Genomic DNA, 19700 nt, shown 5'->3' with positions numbered 1-19700 from the left:
GAGAAAATATAAAGCAATGAGAATAAGAACAATAACATATTTTGTCATGTAAATGTTATAGTAATAAACAGTTGCATAAGGAATTTCACTTCACACAGCAGGACTAATTGTCTCAATATATAAATTGCGATGAGGTAAGTCTGAATGGCAGAAGGTACAAACGACAATAATTAAAGTAACTGTGTTTGAAGGAGTAGATAGAGGCTATACTCGTCTGATATGTCTTATAGCTCATATGGAGATTGATTATACCAGTTATCAGTCCCTATATACGGAGAAGTTTTGTCTTTCTATGCTAAATCCGTTTTTTAAAAGGAGTTTCTAATTCTGATTAGCTGAATGAGGGTGTCACATCCAGGAAAACAGGAGGAGTCAAATCTCTATGAAAGAGGTTTTAAACTCCTCATAGGTGTGCTTTTCCAGATTTAAATGAGATGCTCTGATAGGATTACTCTGAAATAAAGTATGAGCTCCACCTCCTGAAATTATTTGGGAATATGGTTTTCTTCTCCACAAAAATCTAATAAAATGTTTTGGAGGCATGATAAAGGCATGTATTGTGCATATTATACATTGGACACTGCAATTTATCACAAGGTAGCTGAGGACATCTAGTGGCGGTTATCAGAATTTGCCAGTTCATGCAACTGCAGTCAGGCCTATGTTTTCACCTGCCATTTCAAGTAGCACTATGCAACACTTTGACACTTTTTGCGGTATGGTTTTATAGGCATTTAGTTTTGGGACCGTCCTCAAATTCATTTTGATAGGCTATAGTCATGTGAATGACAGAACAAACAACGTTTGTCTTTCCCACTATAGCCATCCAGGATATGTAGTTCAGTGTTCTGGGCTGGAACACCCTTGCAGCTCAGCCTGTTTCATTCGCGTTAAGTGTCGCCTGACTTTGACCTTACTTTTGCTTACCAGTAAGATGAGCCTACACTTTAAAGCTTTGATCTAAAGCTGATTTTGTTATTTAGTGTTGTCCCAGTGTGCAGCTGATGGGGTCTTCTGGTAGCAGGTTTGGTGATTTTTCAGCGGATGTATCTCTCTCCATAACTTTTATCTTCTGCAGAGACAGATTAATATCGTCATTACTCTCCTGATGTTGGATGTACTATCAATAATCAAACAACGCCCAGGCAGCACAACAATCTCGGTGCATGCGCAATGGGCACGGTTGCTCGCAAGTGAAAGTAAAACGGTCGCGGTTTCCGAGAAGTCAGGTCGCTTAATGTAATATTTTGAGGTCTGGACTACATCCAAAGGCGTCCTGCCTATTATATCCTAAACGGGGGTGGAGGTTTCGCACTGACTGAGTGTTCTGCTGGGTTGTCCGTGTCGTTTGTTGCTCAGGCTGTATCAAAGAGGTAAGTTAAGGCAACTAAATTGTGTAGTTAACCTACAGCTTTAGGTCTATATGGCCATGGGGTAGACGTTCTATTATGAAAAAGGAGAGAATGGTTCCTTATATATTAAGATCGTTCGTGATTGTGTATCGCCACTTTCTATGTTAGAAATGTGTGCGTTGACAGTAACGATGCGTTTTCTTTAAGGGTTTGCACTGATCTGAACATACTTCGACGACTTCACAGCAGTAGTCTGAATCTTCTGTCAGCAAGTTCTTCATCATAAGTAGGTTGCAATTGTATTAACACATAGGTCAAAATGTTTTCAACCTGTTCATTTTTTGCCGTCGTGGTTGCATGCTTGGGCTTGTGTAAACAGTTCTCAAGGATTCAACAAAGTGAGTAACCTACACAACTATTCTGGTTAATTTGTTTAATGTTTCCATTATGTAACAATTACAATAATCGGCCCCTAAATTAGAGAATGCTCAAACTTGGAGAAAAAATAAGCCATGACACCTAGCATAAGCTGTAGACTGGTGATGTGATTCAGATTTAAAACAAGATAGTAGATCACCAGAACATAAATATTACTGGCATAATATCCTGGTGAAAAAAACCCTGTTCAGTTGAGACTGCGTCTTCTGCTTACATAAGTTACGTAAACATACAGTTAGGTAGCAGGCTAGTTTAGCTGGTGACTAGCAGTAAAACATTAACCAGAAACTTTTAGAACTCGTCCAGTTTAATCCACACGTGAATACAGTCGATCCAGTTTAATGTCATGCCATAAAGCCTTGGCTGTGTCACACTCTATTTTGCACTTTACCTCCTCTTAAAGCTGCTTCCAGCGGTAAATCCACAAATTAGTACTAATGAAATAGTTAACTGACACTGACACATCCCACTGCGTTCGTCGGTGCATTGTACTTTCCAGCGGTGTAGATGGTAGTTTACTCAGCAGCGACACCCATCGTTTAGGAGCTCACATGCACACCAAGCACGGGTAGGTTTTGTGCATGAGACCTTACAATCAGACATGTGGTGTACTCTGAACACATTTATTACAGGAAGAAATGTTCACAGATGTAGTCCTCTGTGTTATTTCCCCCCTAAAGAAACCCTGCCTAACCCCTAAACTCTGTCGGTGAAAAAAACAATAAATAAAATGATGGAAAAATTTAATTGAATTAAGATTTGTTTGTGGTGCTAGTTTTGTAGGTTGTCCTGCCAACTTCCAAGCAGCCATGTCTGGAGGTCCACCCCGCATGCCAGCACCTGTGTGCCTGATTGAGAATGCAGAGGGGGAACTGCGGACGGTGGAATCAGCCCTGGACATCCTCAGGGGGATCCAGCAGCCTGTGGTGGTGGTGGCTGTGGTGGGGTTGTATCGCACTGGCAAGTCTTACCTCATGAATCGACTAGCTGGGCAACAGTCAGGTAAAACACGCACGTACACTTATAGTCCAGGCAAAATAGCGTTTTATAATTGTAAATGTGTTTTTCAGCATATGTCATAAGGTGTCCAGAGTCCTAAGAAATCCTAGTTGAGGAAATATGTTAAATTCTCATCAATCTGACATGTGTGCTGATAATGCATGGTAAAAATACACCTCAAAAATGTATTTATTTTCATTATGTAAAGTGTTTTATTTTTTTATTTTTTGATAGGAGTAAAGGACAAAAAAAAAAAAATTGAGGTGTATTTTTGCCATGCTAGGCACATAGGCTACAAGCTTACACACACACACACACACACACACACACACACACACACACACACACACACAGACACACACACACACACACACACACTTATATGCATGCAAACATTTCCTCCGTGATCTGTACATAGTGCCTCCACATTCCAGTAATTATTTCAAAATAATCCATCGGTTTTGTGGGCCCTTCTTCTTCTTCCTCTTCTTCTTCTTCTTCTTCTTCTTCTTCTTCTTCTTCTTCTTCTTCTTCTTCTTCTTCTTCTTCTTCTTCTTCTTCTCACTCCATAGTGGAGCATAGGCCATCAATGTGGGTGCAATGATCCATAAATAAAATCAAACACACTATCACAGTAGGGCCAAGCACCTTTGTTGCTATGACAACATTGTTAATATTTGGTAATGTTTTTCAATATAAGTTGTTTATTTCAGGCTTTGCTCTGGGCAGCACCATTGAGTCCAAGACCAAAGGCATCTGGATGTGGTGTGTGCCTCACCCCTCTAAACCAGGTGAGAAAATCTATTTATAAATACATTTGTTTGTTTGTATGGTGTGCATTGGTAATTCATTTTTTGGACTTTTCTCAAATGTAAATTGCACTAAAAACTCTGTGACGGTCCTGATACATGCCAGCGAATGCTCACCTCGCTTTGAGCGGGCATGTCGTGGCGTCTGGAAACAGTGTAACAGACTGGGCAATTAAGCTAGATAGCGAGCTAATCAGTTAGAAGGCTAACCAGTCACTTGTCATTCTGTTGAAGTAAGCACAGGGTTCAATATCTAACGTACCAGGAACAGAAACAGCAAGAGCAACAAGGCCCTCCAAGGTTTTCTTTTTTTGCAAATCAAACTACCTAGCGACGCCAGAGTCTTGCAATATTCAAACAGTCAGAGACAACACCCATCAATCTGATTGGCCGCTGTTAGCGAATTCGCTCCACATTTCCGTAGGAATTACAACCTTTTTTTCACTTGCTTCGCCCAATTCACTCACTATAGGTCAAAATCGCCTGTCTTCAACAGAAATTAATAGAATACAGAACTTCGCTTCGCTGGCTTGTGTCAATACTGTGACTGTTCTTGTGCGTCTCAAGGAGGAGTGTCGTAACCATGGTTAATAGAGCACTCTAGAATATTTAGTGGTTAGCCACTGTGTGTAACAGTATAGTTACTGTTGTTACTATGGTGACGGTGTGTAACACAGGAAGTGAAGGCTGTGTCGGTGACAATGGGATGACCTCTGTTTCAGGACATACGCTGTTGCTGCTAGACACTGAAGGACTGGGTGATGTCGACAAGGTGAGGACACCAACCTTGCACTATTTACACGCTGTTATACTCATACGCTGTTTACTGCAGTAGTAGGAAGAAGTTCAACTGAATCCTGACTGGTTTAAAATATAAGTCCAGAGAATATTTGGTTCACACTCCAGTGTATGTTTCAATCATATATATTATGGCAATGACCTTATGGCTCATTGTCATGTATGGAAGCAGAGAGAAAGACATTTCAGAATGTCCTCGGCAACATTATGTGCGCAAATACTGTAAAAAGCAGACATCAATGTGGATTTTCTCCCTGTATAACTAAATGAATGTACAACCAGCTGAATGCTCCTCATTAAAATTACATAAAATCTCATCGTAGGGCGACTCGACGAACGATGCCTGGATCTTCTGTCTGGGCGTGCTGCTCAGTAGCACCCTGGTGTACAACAGCAGAGGCACCATCGACAACCAGGCTCTAGAGAAACTCCAGTATCCTCTCTCTCTCTCTCACAAACACACACACACACACACACACACACACACACACACACACACACAAACACACACACACACTTTCCCTTTCCCTCGTAGCACATAAACAGTGACATCATCAACGGAAAGAATCTTATTACTGAACTATTGACTAACTTCCAATAATTCAAAATAATAATATGTTTGCGAAAGCCGGACATTAATTCTTCAACTAAATTACTCATAAGATTGACAGCAGTTTTGCCGAGCTTTTCATGTTTCTTAGGCTATGAGTCTCAGCTGACCGTTGTACAGACGGGTACGGGTACGTTTGGGTCTGATCTGTGTCTTCATGTTAGGTAGGGTGATCATTTTCACGTGAAATGCATTTCTTAAATAATAATAAATACCTCCCAGCATTTCTCCTTTAGCCTGAATAAACCAGACTTGTAAATAAATCTGACAACGTTCATGCTTGGTTTTGCTCCAGTAACCTAAGAGCTAGTAACTGTTGTGTCCGAAATACCACTCTCACTATGAAGTCACTCTTGACTTATAAACAAGAGTCTGGAGGCTGGATGTGTAGATCTGAAGTTTATTGCTGTTGTCCTTTCCAGCAATGGAGGTGGCTCATGAAGCATCTTGGTGTGTGTGTGTGCTGTGGTTGTTTACAGTACCTTGCATATTCACCCCCTTGGATGTTTTACCCTTTTATTGCTTTTATAAATCATTTATGGTCAATATATTATTGGCTTTTTGGACAAAAAAAAATCACAAAAACGAATTAATGTCACAGTTTGTCAGTGGATGAGCATGAATGAGTGCTGAGCTTAGGGAAGAAAAGCTACGCCCCTATCGGTGTCGTTCCTGTAGGATAGAAAATTACATGTAAAATCCCACTGATTAAAAAACAAATGTATTGGCTTCTAAATGAAAACCTTTGTTTAGGCTAAATCATTATTTAAACAACATTATGTCGCTATGCTAATTGTTTTAAAAAACTGTTATACTTTTCTGATTAAAATGAGGAGATGAGAGTTATCATTATCAGATTTTTAAATCATCAAATATTAAAATCGGTAAAAGTCTTAAAATCCTATATTAGTAAGGCTCTAATGACTATATGGCAAACACACACACATTTTATTTTATAGGAATAAGATTTTAAACTTTAAACGTAAAGAGCAGTACTGTAGTCTCTTTTCCTTATCCAATCTCAGCTATGTGACTGAGCTGACTGAACACATTAGAATAAAGTCAGCAGAGCCCTGTGATGATGATGGGGAGGATGACGATGAGGAGGACAGTAAGTTCTGTCGCTTCTTCCCCGGCTTCATCTGGGCCGTTCGGGACTTCACTCTGGAGAGGAAGATCGATGGTCGTGATGTGAGCGAGGACGAGTACCTGGACTTTGCCCTGCAGCTGAAAAAGGGTTAGTCTCAATGTTTTGGTATATGTTTTTTTTACAAAAGGGAAATAGCATATTCCATTGTTATTGTTGTTTTTATTATTATTATTATTATTATTAATATTATTATTACTATTATTATCATCAGTATTATTAATAAGTCAGTAGTTGTGGTAGTTATAATAAATAAAATAATACATTTAAGAACACACTATTGAAATGTAAAGTTAAGACAAGGTTGAGGCTAATTAGCTTCAGTTTAAGAGATTATTTGTATTTGCATTCACAGGTCTGTCTAAAAAATTGGTGACCTACAACCTCCCGAGACAGTGCATCCGGAACTTCTTCCCGACCCGGAAGTGCTTCACTTTCCCGTTCCCAACGTCGGCGAAAAACATGACGAACCTGGACTCCATGGCTGAGGCTGACCTTTGCCCAGACTTCCTGAGTGTCGCTGACCGCTTCTGCAGTCACGTCTTTGGAGAGAGCCGTGTGAAGACTGTACAGGGTGGCCACAAGGTCACCGGCAGCCGTGAGTCACAGAGCTCTTTTTGTATCGTTGTTGTGTTCAAAAAGGAAGGAAGAACTGAATAGATAGAATAGAACTGGATACACTTAAGAGAGAAAAAAAGGGAATTGATCGTATGGATGGATGGGTGGATGGATGGATGGATGTATGATAGGATGGATGGTGGCCCTGACCTGATCTCAGTAACTGGTATCTTTGCATAGTCACACAGCCCAGAAATATATTTTGGTTACATTTCATTTTAAGTAGCTTCTGCTGCAATGTATGTACAAATGTTGAGTTATTAAAGTTTTTAATACAAAACAATTGAATACACACACTACATAATTTTAACATAGAATATTATTAACCCTACTCATTCTATTCATTAAGAACATCTAATAAACTGCATTTGTACTGGAACTGATCATATACAGTACTGTGCAAAAGTTTTAGGCAGATGTGAAAAAATGCTGTAAACTAAGAATGCTTTCAAAAATGGAAGTGTTAACAGTTTATATTTTCATCAATTCTTCATAAATTAACAAAATGCAGTGAAGGAACAGAAGAAAATTCTAAATTAAATCAATATTTGGTGTAACCACCCTTTGCCTTCAAAATAGCATAAATTCTTCCAGATACACTTGCGCAGTTTTTGAAGGAACACGGCTGGTAAATTGTTCCAAACATCTTAGAGAACTAACCACAGATCTTCTGTGGATGTAGGCTTCCTAAAATTCTTCTGTCTCTTCATGTAAACCCAGACAGACTCGATGATGTAGAGATTAGGGCTCTGTGGGGGTCATACCATCACTTGCAGGACTTTCTGTTCTTCTTTAAGCTGAAGATAGTTGTTAATGACATTGGCTGTATGTTTGGGGTTATGTTCCTGCTGCAGAATACATTTGGTGCCAATCATACGCCTCCCTGATGGTATTGCATGATGGATTAGTATCTGCCTGTATTTCTCAGCATTGAGGACACCATTCATCCTTACCAAATCTCCAACTCCGCTTGCAGAAATGCAGCCCCAAACTGGAAAGGAACCTCTACCATGCTTCACTGTTGCCTGCAGACTCTCATTATTGTACCTCTCTCCAGCCTCCAGCGAACAAACTGCCTTCTTCTACAGCCAAATATTTCTAATTTTGACTCATCAGTCCAGAGCACCTTCTGCCATGTTTCTGCACCCTAGTTTCTATGTTTACGTGCTTAGTTCAGTCACTTGGCCTTGTTTCCTTGTCGGGGTAGAGCTTTTTGGCTGCAACTCTTCCATGAAGACCACTTCTGGCCAGACTTCCCCGGACAGTAAATGTCTGCACCTGGGTACCACTGGTTTCTGCCAGTTCTGAGCTGATGCCACTGCTTGAAATCTTCCGATTTCGAAGGTAAATAAGCTTGATGTGTTTTTCATCAGCTGCATTAAGTTTCCTTGGCTGAACACTGCGTCTACGATCCTCAACGTCTTCTTCAAAAGAGCTGGAACTGCACATTTTGAAACCCCTGTCTGCTTTGAAATCTTTGTCTGGGAGAGACCCTGCTGATGCAGTATAACTACGTTGTGTCTTGTTGCTGTGCTCAGTCTTACAATGTAAATGGATAAAAAAATAAACATTTATTGTTTACATTTTTCAAAGCATTCTTAGTTCATAGCATTTTTTCACACCTGCCTAAAACTTTTGCACAGTACTGTACATTTTAAGTGTAAATACCTTAAAAACATTCCACATAAAGCTTGAAATGTTAATACTGTACTAGTGCGTTTTGGAATTTCAAATAATGAAAAAGCAATTTTTTGTTTTGTTTTACTAGTACTCTGATTTCATACCCATGATTTGAGATCTAGATTGAGTGACCACAAACATATTACCCCTTGTCTTTCACTCATTGTCTCTAGGGTTCAGCCATCTTGTGAAGATCTATGTGGACACCATCAACAGCGGCAGCGTTCCCTGTCTGGAGAATGCTGTGGTTGCCATGGCAGAGATTGAAAACCAGTCGGCAGTGACTGAGTGCTTCCGGCTTTATGAGCAGGGCATGGGGGATTTTAGTAAGATCTTTCCCACAGATCTTGGAACTGTCTCGGCAGAACATCAACGCCTCGATGGCCTGGCAATGCAGGAATTCCAGAAACGTTCCTTCAAGGATGAGGGGGGGAAATACATGACACAGCTGGCGGTGAGTTTGGAAGAGTTTTCAGACCTACAGTGATGATGAATGGTTGACATTAAAGTTCCTCCATTAACCTGTATTCATATATTAATTCATAGATACATTGTATCCAAAGAATTCTATGATACCTGAGTTGCCGAGTTGTGATGATGGAAGGGCTGTAGTGTTCAACACGATTAGTACCTGAACTTGATTCTCCAGTTTCTTGTAAATTCCGAGCATGACGTACCTACTCTTTCTTGTCCATTTGGAACTCTTCTCCAGGAACTCATAGTTGTATTTGTAGTTCATGTTGCTTTGGCTAAAATGTGTGCTGTGGTGTCCCCTCCGACAGGAGAAGGTGTCTCAGCTCTATGAGCAGCTGATCACTCAGAACATGGAGGCCTCGGAGAAGCTGTGCCGCGAGCTTCTCTCGAAACTGTATGGACCGATGGCCGCCAACATTCAGCAGGGCAGCTATGCCAAGCCAGGCGGATATGAGATCTACTGCCGTGACCGAGACACTATGGTGGCTGAGTACCGACAACATGACAAGAAGGGCACGAAGGTGAATGCCAGGGCAGTGTGTGTGTGTGTGTGTGTGTGTGTGTGTGTGTGTGTGTGTGTGTGTGTGTGTGTGTGTGTGTGTGTGTGTGTGTGTGTGTGTGTGTGTGTGTGCTTGTGTCTGTCTGTATTTATGTCTGTGAGTGTGTGTGTGTGTGTGTCCTCCTTATGTCTTAATCCCTGTGTTTTCTTTCTTGTACTCAGGGGGAAGACGTGTTGGAGAAGTTTCTCCAGGAGAAGAACGCTGAGGCCAACTCCATCCTGAAGGCTGACGAGAAACTCACAGAGGCCGACAAGAAGATGGCCGGTAAGACACTACCACCATGTGGTTTCAGCGAATCAGAGCAAAGCAGGGATTTTCAGCCAATCAGAATGAACCTACTAACTTGTTCCTTTCTTTAGTTGCATACCAGTGTAAGTGCATCCCCAGCTCTGAGCCTAACCCTTATCACGGCATCATTTTGGGGGAAGGGTGGGTAAAGAGTTTACTGGACTGAGAGTCTTTGAATATCATGATATAGAGAAGTCCCAAACGCTTTACTCATCATCGTCATCATCAGTCATATCACGTACTGTAGTTCACAACTCAAAATAACATATTTTAGGGAGCACCTACACAGTCAGGTGATGTTAGATGGTACTAACACATGGTCGGATCCTACAGGCCTTCGTGTGGCCTATGGCCTATTCTGCCCAGGCGAGTAGTCTTTTACTCTATGATAAATGTAATATTCCGCAATGGTGTAGATTTTGGACATATTCTTCTTTGACAGGGAAATCTGCATGTGCAAAACAAAAAGTATTACTGCCCAATTCTGATCTATTTATCAAGCAAGTACAACATAAATATCACATTTCTTTCATTAGAAGAGTAGCCCAATAGGCCAACTTGTATATTAGCCAGGAAGCAGGAGCACATGTTAAGGGTTAAGGCAATTCATCCATCTTAGATATCTTCGATATCTTCGAAGTAAACAGATGTCCTGTCTGGCTTTATAAACAGAATAAAACATTTGTTTTAAAAGGTTAAAGACTTGTAGCCTGAGTGCCATCCGTTTTGTATGCGCTCCATTGATTGCTGCCTTCTCGCTGAAAAAAACGGTCTGGGATTGCTCCACCCGGTTTGGTCTGGTTATGACGATATTCGGTCAGAATATGGCCAAGCGTGCTGATTGGTCTCTTCCATATCCCTTTCGCCCTGCTACCAACTGGTTTGGGAAAGGGTTTAATTCATCAACTTGTGCCTCTCGTATGCAAGAAACTTGCCGGCAGTTCTGTGTTGGTTCAGCTCATTACGTGACGTCATAACCAGACCAAACCGGGTGGAGCGATCCCAGACCGTTTGTTCAGCGAGAAGGCAGCAATCAGTGGAGCGCGTACAATACGGATGGCACCCAGGCTAAAATACTTGAGCATCTGTAAAAAGGTAGTCTACCTAGCAGCAGTAAACACTTAAGACCATATATTTGGCATCTGCACACTGTATGTATCCTTGGGAGAGGTGTGATTTTCATCTCTTCAAACTTTGTACTTCCATAGAAAATAGCTTTGACCTCTCCTGCTCCCACCACTAGCACCGCAACAAGTGCCAGAATGGCTGCATAAACATTTAACGTTTAGACAAAGATAGGAGCTCCTTATCAACCTCCACAGTTGCGTTCTCTTAGATTAGATTATTATATTGAATGTGTGTCACACAAGATAAAAATTCCAAAATGGACATGTTTAGGACCTTTATGGGCTCTATCAGTCTAGACAAAAAGAGCTCGTCATGGAATCCAGGTGAGCTACAAGCCCGCCTTGGACATTTGCAGTTATCAACAAATTGAAATGCTTTGAACAACAGGAGAAGCACTTTGGCTTATTCCTTGAAAGGCTCTCTTGGCAAGCACTGTCCAGAACCTGCAGCAATATTGCCTTCTTACATTGTATTCTGCTCTGACACATTCATCTGGAAGGGATTATTCAGCAATGCTATTGGTTGGCTTTAACCAAACCTTTGTTTAATTAATTTCAGCCTAGCTCTGCCTAGTAAGTGCATTTCACCACACCTTTCTGCGCCATTTACCTTTATGCCATACATATATGCACAGACACATATCTCACATACATACATACATACATACATACATACATACATACATACATACATACATACATACATACATATGTAGATGCAAACTGTACATGCATATGTTTATACATACATAGATACATACATAGAAACAGTCATAGATAGATACATGCACAAACCATTGCATATTTAAATACTCATCCATATCACTTATGATCACAATTGACCAAAAGGGCTTTAATTGACCCCTCTCATGCGACCCTTTCCTTTCTCCTACCCTCTCCCTCTTCCTACCCTCCCTCTACCTACCCTCCCTCTTAATTTTCTGGACCTGATCGATGCGACTCCACACATATCACCTCCCGTGATGGGGATGTGCACTGACCCCCAAACCAAACTCGTCTGACTCGAAACCAAACTGGCAACCCCCCCCCCAGAGGCCCATGAGCAGGCGAGGGTGCAGGAGCAGAAGGCCAAGGCCGAGGAGCAGCGGTCTCAGGACCTGCAGCGTGCCATGGAGGACGAGCGTCACAGCCAGGAGGAGCGTGTGAGGCGACTGGAGGAGAAGATGGAGGAGGAGAAGAGGCTCCAGCAGGAGGAGTTGGAGCGAGCCCTGGAGAGCAAACTGAAGGAGCAGAGGGAGATGCTGGAACAGGGCTTCAAGAACAAAGCTGAGGTCATAGCACAAGAGATCGAGCAACTCAAGAAGGAGAAGCAGCAGAATCAAGAGGATAAGCCAGGGTTATTGGAGAAAGTATTAATTCCTTTAGCTGGGATCGGCACTAATGTCCTCTCCTCTGTCCTGCAGTACAAAGGCATGCGTAAAATGTATAAGAAATAGGTGGTCTAGTGCCAATGGATGGTAATTGAAGATAAAGATTTCCATAAATACCATAAACTGTAAGGCTGTTATTTTAAAAGGTATTCCTTTCTTCCGTTATACATATATATAAATATTTAAAGTTAGTTGTTCGTTGTCTATACAAAGGTCAAATGTAATGGGTGCCAATGCTTCCCAGTTCTGTTATGATAGGGATTAACAATGACTGTAGAATGTTCCCTTGAATTTTTTTTCTGAATCCGTCAGAAAAAAAACTCACCCACTGCGGTAGGTTGGTTAAACAAAAAAACCTACGTTCTGAAAGGTTAAGGAAGTCATCATGCCTTTAGCCAAGATCGGCCTGTAGCACAAATGTATGCATCTTATGTCTAGGTAATGGGTGGCCTAGTGCCAATGCTGCCCAGTCCTGCTATGATAGGGTGGCAGAAGGGCAGGCTTATCTGCAGAGGATCACTATGCCAGTAGAATGGGTAGAATGCCAGTAGAATGGGTAGAATGCCAGTAGAATGGGCAGAATGCCACTAGAATGGGTAGAATGCCAGTAGAATGGGTAGAATGCCAGGTATGTTCTCATTAGGAAGTGATGCCATTGGATGTAGTGTAGCTTCTGATTAACATATTGTTTTTCTAGTGTGCCTTGTTATAAAACAGTGAAAGTAAAGTAAAGTATTTGATTTGCCATTACTATGTATGTTTTTGTTGTTCCAAATAAAGCAGTTTAATTTGATTTGATTTGATTGTTTTATTGATATTACATTTTGTTATTGAAATGTTCCGTTCCATCTCTCTGTTTGTGGTGTCATGGGAACCAAAGCAATTAGACGAAAGGATTCATATCTGAATTTACCTCCTGGCATTTATTCAGACACTTTTCTCACAAGTGACTCTCAACTGAGGTACAACAATGAAATGCAGTAAGTTAGGGAGATCAGTTGAGAGTACAAACGCAACTCATTTAGAAGAGAGGGTGATCAGAGCAAAGATCATTTGTTGTTCTCAATACAAATAATATTACTGTAGGGCCCTGATCATTTACAACAGTTTGTGTAAATAGTGGTATGATTATGTGTGCTGGAGCTGATATTATCTGACTCTACAAAATATGTCTGACTTTATACATAAATAACTATAGATACACACACACACACACACACACACACACATATATGTATATTATGCACACATACATACATACCTGATTCTATAACTGGTCAGTGTCAGGACCTGGCTTGCTCTTGTGCTATCTGGTACATTCAGATAAAACTCTCACTCTAGGAAGCTCTAGGGGACGCCGAAATCACAACCTCAATATTTGATTGGATAAGATGACACATCCTTTCCTACAGCAATACTTGATTGGCTTATATGACATCCTTTCCTACAGCAATATTTTATTGGCTTATATGACATACTTACCTACAGCAATATTTGATTGGCTTATATGACATACTTACCTACAGCAATATTTGATTGGCTTATATGACATACTTACCTACAGCAATATTTAATTGGCTTATATGACATATCCTTTCTTACAGCAATATTTGATTAGCATATGAGATACTTTCCTAAAACAATATTTGATTTGCTTATATGACACATCCTTTCTTACAGCAATACTTGATTGGCTTATATGACACATCCTTTCCTACAGCAGTATTTGATTGGCTTGTATGACACATCATGTCCTACAGCAATAGTTGTGTTTCTGTGGTTAACTGGACCAATAGGATTGGATGCTAACTGATCCATACTGGGCTGGAAGCAGGTATTTCAGTATGGGAGATGCATATGCACAATCTTGTATGTGTGCACATTTGTAACTGTACGTGTCTAAACGTTATATGTTTGTATGGTGCGCTTCAAGTCATGTATCAATAAACACGTTGAACCTCAATTTGGATTTCATTTCAACAAGAAAACAAAGGCTTTTGAAAAGACACTAATTTAATTTCTTATTGGTGCAGAGCAGATGTAGTTCATTTAACGCGGCTGTCATTGGACTTCCCTGCCAGAGAAGATGCAAAGCAATATAACTGAATTAGAAGGCTGTGATAGGCCCAGAGGAGAGGCAAAGAGCTTTAAAACGGGGAGAAATAGAGGTTTGTGATTGGCTCTGACTAAAAGTTAAGTCATTCTGATTGGCTCTGAGAAGTTAGGAGCTGGGATGCGTTACATCTGTCTCTAACTCTCCCCATAGTTGTAATTTGATCAAAAAGGGGAGGACCATAATACAGGAATATATCACAATAAATATGACTTAATAATATACGTATAATATAGTAACATGGAAGGCTGTGATTGGGTCAGGGTGAAAAGGAAGTGGCTCTGATTGGCTATAAGGTTGTGTTGTTTGTCACCTCCCCAGAGGAGGCGCAGAAGATGGAGCTGCTGGAGCAGGCTACCAGGGCGGAGGAGGAGAAGTACCGACAGCTGGAGAGCCTCCAACAGGAGGAGAGGAGGAACCATGAGGAGAACATCCGTCGTCTGGAGGTGTGTGTGTGTGTGTGCGTGTGTGTGTGTGTGCGTGTGTTTGTGTGTGTGTGTGCGTGTGTGCGTGCGTGCGCGTGCGCCTGTGTGTGTGTGTGTGTGTGTATGTGTATGTGTGAGAGTATTTGTGTTTGTGTCACAAGGTGAACACCTGCCATCTGAAAGGTAGTTTGTCTCTTAATATTAATCTTCGCACCTTTTGTAATGTTTTTGTTTGAAATGTTCTTGAAGAACCTAGGTTATGGAGAAAATATATACATTCACTTTTATTTCCCCCTTTTCACAAGTAATGTCACTCCCCTCTCATCCTCAGGAGAAGCAGAAGCAGGAGTGTGCACTGCTGACAGACGAGCTGAAGAGGGCGCTGGAGAGCAAGATGGCCGAGCAGCGGCTCCTGCTCACACAGGGCTTCCACCAGCAGGAGAAGGAGCTGCAGCAGCAGATAAAGCAGCTGAGAGAGGAGCAGGCCCTGAGGGAGGAACAGGAGGCGCGCCTACGCAAGGAGACGCAGGAGCGCAGCGCCAGGGAGGCCATGCAGGTAGGAGGAGCAACACCAGGGAGGTGATACTGATAGGTGGAGCAATACCAGGGAGGTGATGCTGATAGGAGGGGCAACACCAGGGAGGTGATACTGATAGGAGGGGCAACACCAGGGAGGTGAAACTGGTAGGAGGAGCAATACAAGGGAGATGATGCTGATAGGAGGAGCAATACAAGGGAGATGATGCTGATAGGAGGAGCCACACCAGGGAGGTGATGCTGATAGGAGGGGCAACACCAGGGAGGTGATACTGATAGGTGGAGCCACACCAGGGAGGTGATACTGATAGGAGGGGCAACACCAGGGAGGTGATGCTGATAGGAGGGGCAACACCAGGGAGGTGATGCTGGTAGGAGGGGCAACACCAGGGAGGTGCTGCTGATAGGAGGAGCAATACAAGGGAGATGATGCTGATAGGAGGAGCAATACAAGGGAGATGATGCTGATAGGAGGAGCCACACCAGGGAGGTGATACTGATAGGAGGGGCAACACCAGGGAGGTGATACTGATAGGAGGAGCCACACCAGGGAGGTGGTGCTGATAGGAGGAGCCACACCAGGGAGGTGCTGCTGGTAGGAGGAGCCACACTAGGGAGGTGAGGCTGGTAGGAGGAGCCACACCAGGGAGGTGCTGCTGGTAGGAGGAGCCACACCAGGGAGGTGCTGCTGGTAGGAGGAGCCACACTAGGGAGGTGAGGCTGGTAGGAGGAGCCACACCAGGAAAGTGAAGCTGGTAGGAGGAGCCACACAAGGGAGGTGAGGCTGATAGGAGGGGCAACACCAGGGAGGTGCTGCTGGTAGGAGGAGCCACACCAGGGAGGTGCTGCTGATAGGAGGGGCAACACCAGGGAGGTGATACTGGTAGGAGGGTGATACCAGGGAGGTGATGCTAGTAGGAGGAGAAATACCAGGGAGATAACAGGTGGAAGTTGAAAGAGGAGAGGAGGCTGGCCAAGACCACTTTCAGTCAGAAAAGTGAGCATGTGAATCTGTCAGGAAGTTGTGGAGGGTATAAGTGATCGTGACCAGGCTTAGGGTGTGACAGAGCTGAGGGTATAAGTGACAGGGCTGAGTGAAAAGGTGTGTTATGTGTACCCACTCAAGATGTTCGACTCCTGTGTTATGTCTGTTGCCACTCCAGATGTTTTACTAATGTGTTCCCACTCCAGATGTTTGAATGTGTTCCCACTGCAGATGTTTGACTAATGTGTTGTATGTGTTCCCACTCCAGATGTTTGAATGTGTTCCCACTGCAGATGTTTGACTAATGTGTTGTATGTGTTCCCACTCCAGATGGTTGGCAACACCCTGGATCTGTACTACAACTACAAGCAGAAGAAAGAGGATCGACGCATGACACAGCTTACAGCACAGAAGGAAAAATACGCCTACCGGAACAACAAGATGAAGGCTCTCAAAGCAGCACAAGGGGTCATGGTGGGGCCAAAGGTCGGGAACGTGCCAAAGGTCGGGGAGGTGCCAAAGGTCGGGGAGGTGCCAAAGGTCGGGCAAACCCCAAAGGTAGGGGAGGCGCCAAAGGTTGCAGGAGGTCTTCCAGCTGGACAGAAAACACTAGAAGATTTTGGTTTGAAAAAGAAGCCTAATTTGTGATACAAATTTGTAGTAGTAGTAGTAGTAGTAATTATTTATCCATAGCAGATCGCCCTAAAGATGGGCTTTTGGGTTTGGATGCAAACAATGAAACACAGGAAATTGAAAACATGTAGAATATCCAGTTGTAGTTGAATGTAGTTTTTTATGAAAACTGACATATACTATACTGTTAACTTGTTAACTGTTAATTTTGTATTTGTAATCGCTACTTTGGGCGTTGGTTACTGTTGTGTGTGGCAGATGGCTATTTGAGCTAAATTAAAGTTTGTCTTGTTTTTATTTGTTAATCCTTGGTTATGTTAGGGTTCATCTCTGTCACAATAAATATAAAAAAAGTCATATTTTTGTGACATCTTGATATACTTCTCTACCTTATCAGTCATGCTTCATTCGATTTTGCCGTTGCCTTTGCCGGTTCCACATCCTTCAGCTTGTCAACAAATACATGTACACCTGTGCACTGTCCACTAGGGGGTCTTGAAGCGCGATTTGTATTTACGACAGTGGTGTAAAAGTGATATGTATTTACAACAGTGGTGTAAAAGTGATGTATTTACGACAGTGGTATAAAAGTGATATGTATTTACGACAGTGGTATAAAAGTGATGTGTTTACGACAGTGGTGTAACAGTAAGCTACACGCCACAACTTCAGGAGGAGCTCAGTAACAACAAATACCTATTCTCTCTTAATAGTGCTTTAATACTCACAAAAACATTTCCCCATCGGTGGGAAAGGGTCCCCACCAGGCGCCATGGGAAACACAACCACTGAGTTCATAAAAGGAGTTATATTAGATAGATCATTCTGATTGGCCTTGGAGAACAGTCAACCACAAGAGAGTGAGAGGAACTAGGAACTAGTCTGACCAGACGTTAATACAATGAGATCGAACTATGGACCCATGGACCATCTCCTTTTTGTGGCTTAATGTCTACAATAAACCTCAGATCAACACGTGGCCTTTTGACTATTGATTCTGGAATTGCAAGAGAGGGGCTGGTTTTCGCCGCACATATGCATTGAGTAGGGTCACTTGTTTTGGAGAGGAACAGGTCACTCTGAAATTATAAATACGTAGTGAAGGAACCGGAATTAAGATATTTAGTTTAATAAGTATGTGCCATAGTCATTAATAAAATCTTTCTTATACTTTTTTGGGATTTAACTAGTACAGTACAGTGCCTTGCATAAGTATTCACCCCCTTGGATGTTTTTTCCCTTTTATTGCTTTTATAAATTAATAATTTATGACACAAAAATCTTCAATGTCAAAGTGAAAACCGATTTCTACACAGTTATGTCAATTAAATAAAAATATGTAATGAAAAATAAGAAATTGCACAAGTGTTCACCCCCTTTTAAGTGACCAGTGGTGTATAAAGTACCCAAAAGCCATACTTGAGTAAAAGTACAGATACCTAACTGGAAAATTACTCAAGTAAAAGTAAAAGTCACCTTTTAAAATACTACTTGAGTAAAAGTATTAAAGTATCTGGGGCCGTATTCACAAAGCCTTTTATCTTACCACTAGGAGTGCTCCTAACTCGCGCTAAAACCTTTTACGTAGGAGTAATTTCTTAAAAGTGATTCACAACGGCTCTGAGACCTACTCATACTAAGGATAATACCAACTCCTAAGCTTAAGATAAAAACTCTGTTGCTATGGATGACGACGATTCTCATGCACGAGTTTAGAAGGGGTGAGGACGGTGATTGGTTGTTGACAGGCTCTCTCATTAAAAACTCATTCGTGACGTCCCTCTAACAATCCCACTATATCAACTGAAAATAAGAGAATAACCTAGGCTTCAAATTAAGTCATATTAAATAGTTATGGACAGTGCAGTTAGCAGAATGCACACGCATGATGACAAGTTTGTGCATCCAACGGGAATGACAATTTGCACGATAAGGTAAATAGAAAGCGATCAATATATAATATGGCAATTGCATGTAATCAAGGCAGTAATAATTAAAGCACCCAGCAAACTGTTAGGCTATTATATTTCCAGCCCTTGACCACTTCAAATATCAGCACATACGGCCCTTCAAGCCCTCCAATCTTAATTGATCAAAGCGAAACGAACGTGAACCGTAGCCTAGGCGAAAGCCTACTGGTCCCAATAGCCACTGTCACCCCAGCGGCATCCAGCTGGTAAGTTCTCAAAAACCTGCGACCGCTCTCCGTTGAAATGCACCAGTCATCGGTACATCCAGGCCACGGTGGACGAATTATTGTAATGTGTGTCCCGTCACTGGACATTCCTGCGATCGCCATGGAATTTACTTTGATATTGTGTAATAGGCGATTGTCTGGATAAACTGTTGGATGATGTGGGGTCTACAGTGCGTTGATAGTTTGATGAATTAAACGGCTGACTGATGATTCCCAGTGTCGTCAGTTGCGTTTTCCGCGAAGCCAAACAAAAATCTTTATGTTTCCAAACATTTCACTTCAGGACACATCGTTGTTTAAAGGCGTCATTGCATCCCGCGCTAATTCTACGACAATATTAATACCTTCACGGTTTAAGCAATGTCTTTTATCAATTCCAAGTCGGCTGCAGCCATCTTACGATTTTTTGTGAATAGGTCTTAGTGATTTAGGAGTCCTCATGAGGAGTTTTAAGCTGTCCTAGACTTAGGTGCTACTTTTAGGGATAAAATATTTTGTGAATTGCTCTTAGTAAAAAAA

General features: G+C 41.9%; 1 protein-coding gene across 1 annotated transcript; it reads left to right on the top strand.

Moving 5' to 3' along the window:
- Nucleotides 1-1302: 1302 nt before the first annotated feature.
- On the top strand, nt 1303-16999 carry LOC308364837 (guanylate-binding protein 1-like; the record flags this gene model as incomplete). The annotated part of the gene is made up of 14 exons (XM_080838102.1): nt 1303-1373; nt 1560-1638; nt 2566-2792; nt 3503-3580; nt 4321-4370; nt 4720-4829; nt 6032-6243; nt 6509-6751; nt 8625-8905; nt 9234-9446; nt 9647-9749; nt 14726-14850; nt 15161-15385; nt 16682-16999. The coding sequence occupies exons 3-14, from the start codon at nt 2600-2602 to the stop codon at nt 16997-16999; spliced, it is 2151 nt and encodes a 716-aa protein (XP_080694228.1). The 5' UTR covers nt 1303-1373; nt 1560-1638; nt 2566-2599.
- Nucleotides 17000-19700: the final 2701 nt, after the last annotated feature.

This window comes from Sprattus sprattus (assembly GCF_963457725.1).
Source record: "Sprattus sprattus genome assembly, chromosome: 1".
In the NCBI taxonomy this organism is placed as follows: Eukaryota; Metazoa; Chordata; class Actinopteri; order Clupeiformes; family Clupeidae; genus Sprattus; species Sprattus sprattus.
The sequence above is the reverse complement of the archived record's forward strand: the minus strand, read 5'-3'. Positions and strand labels throughout refer to the sequence as shown.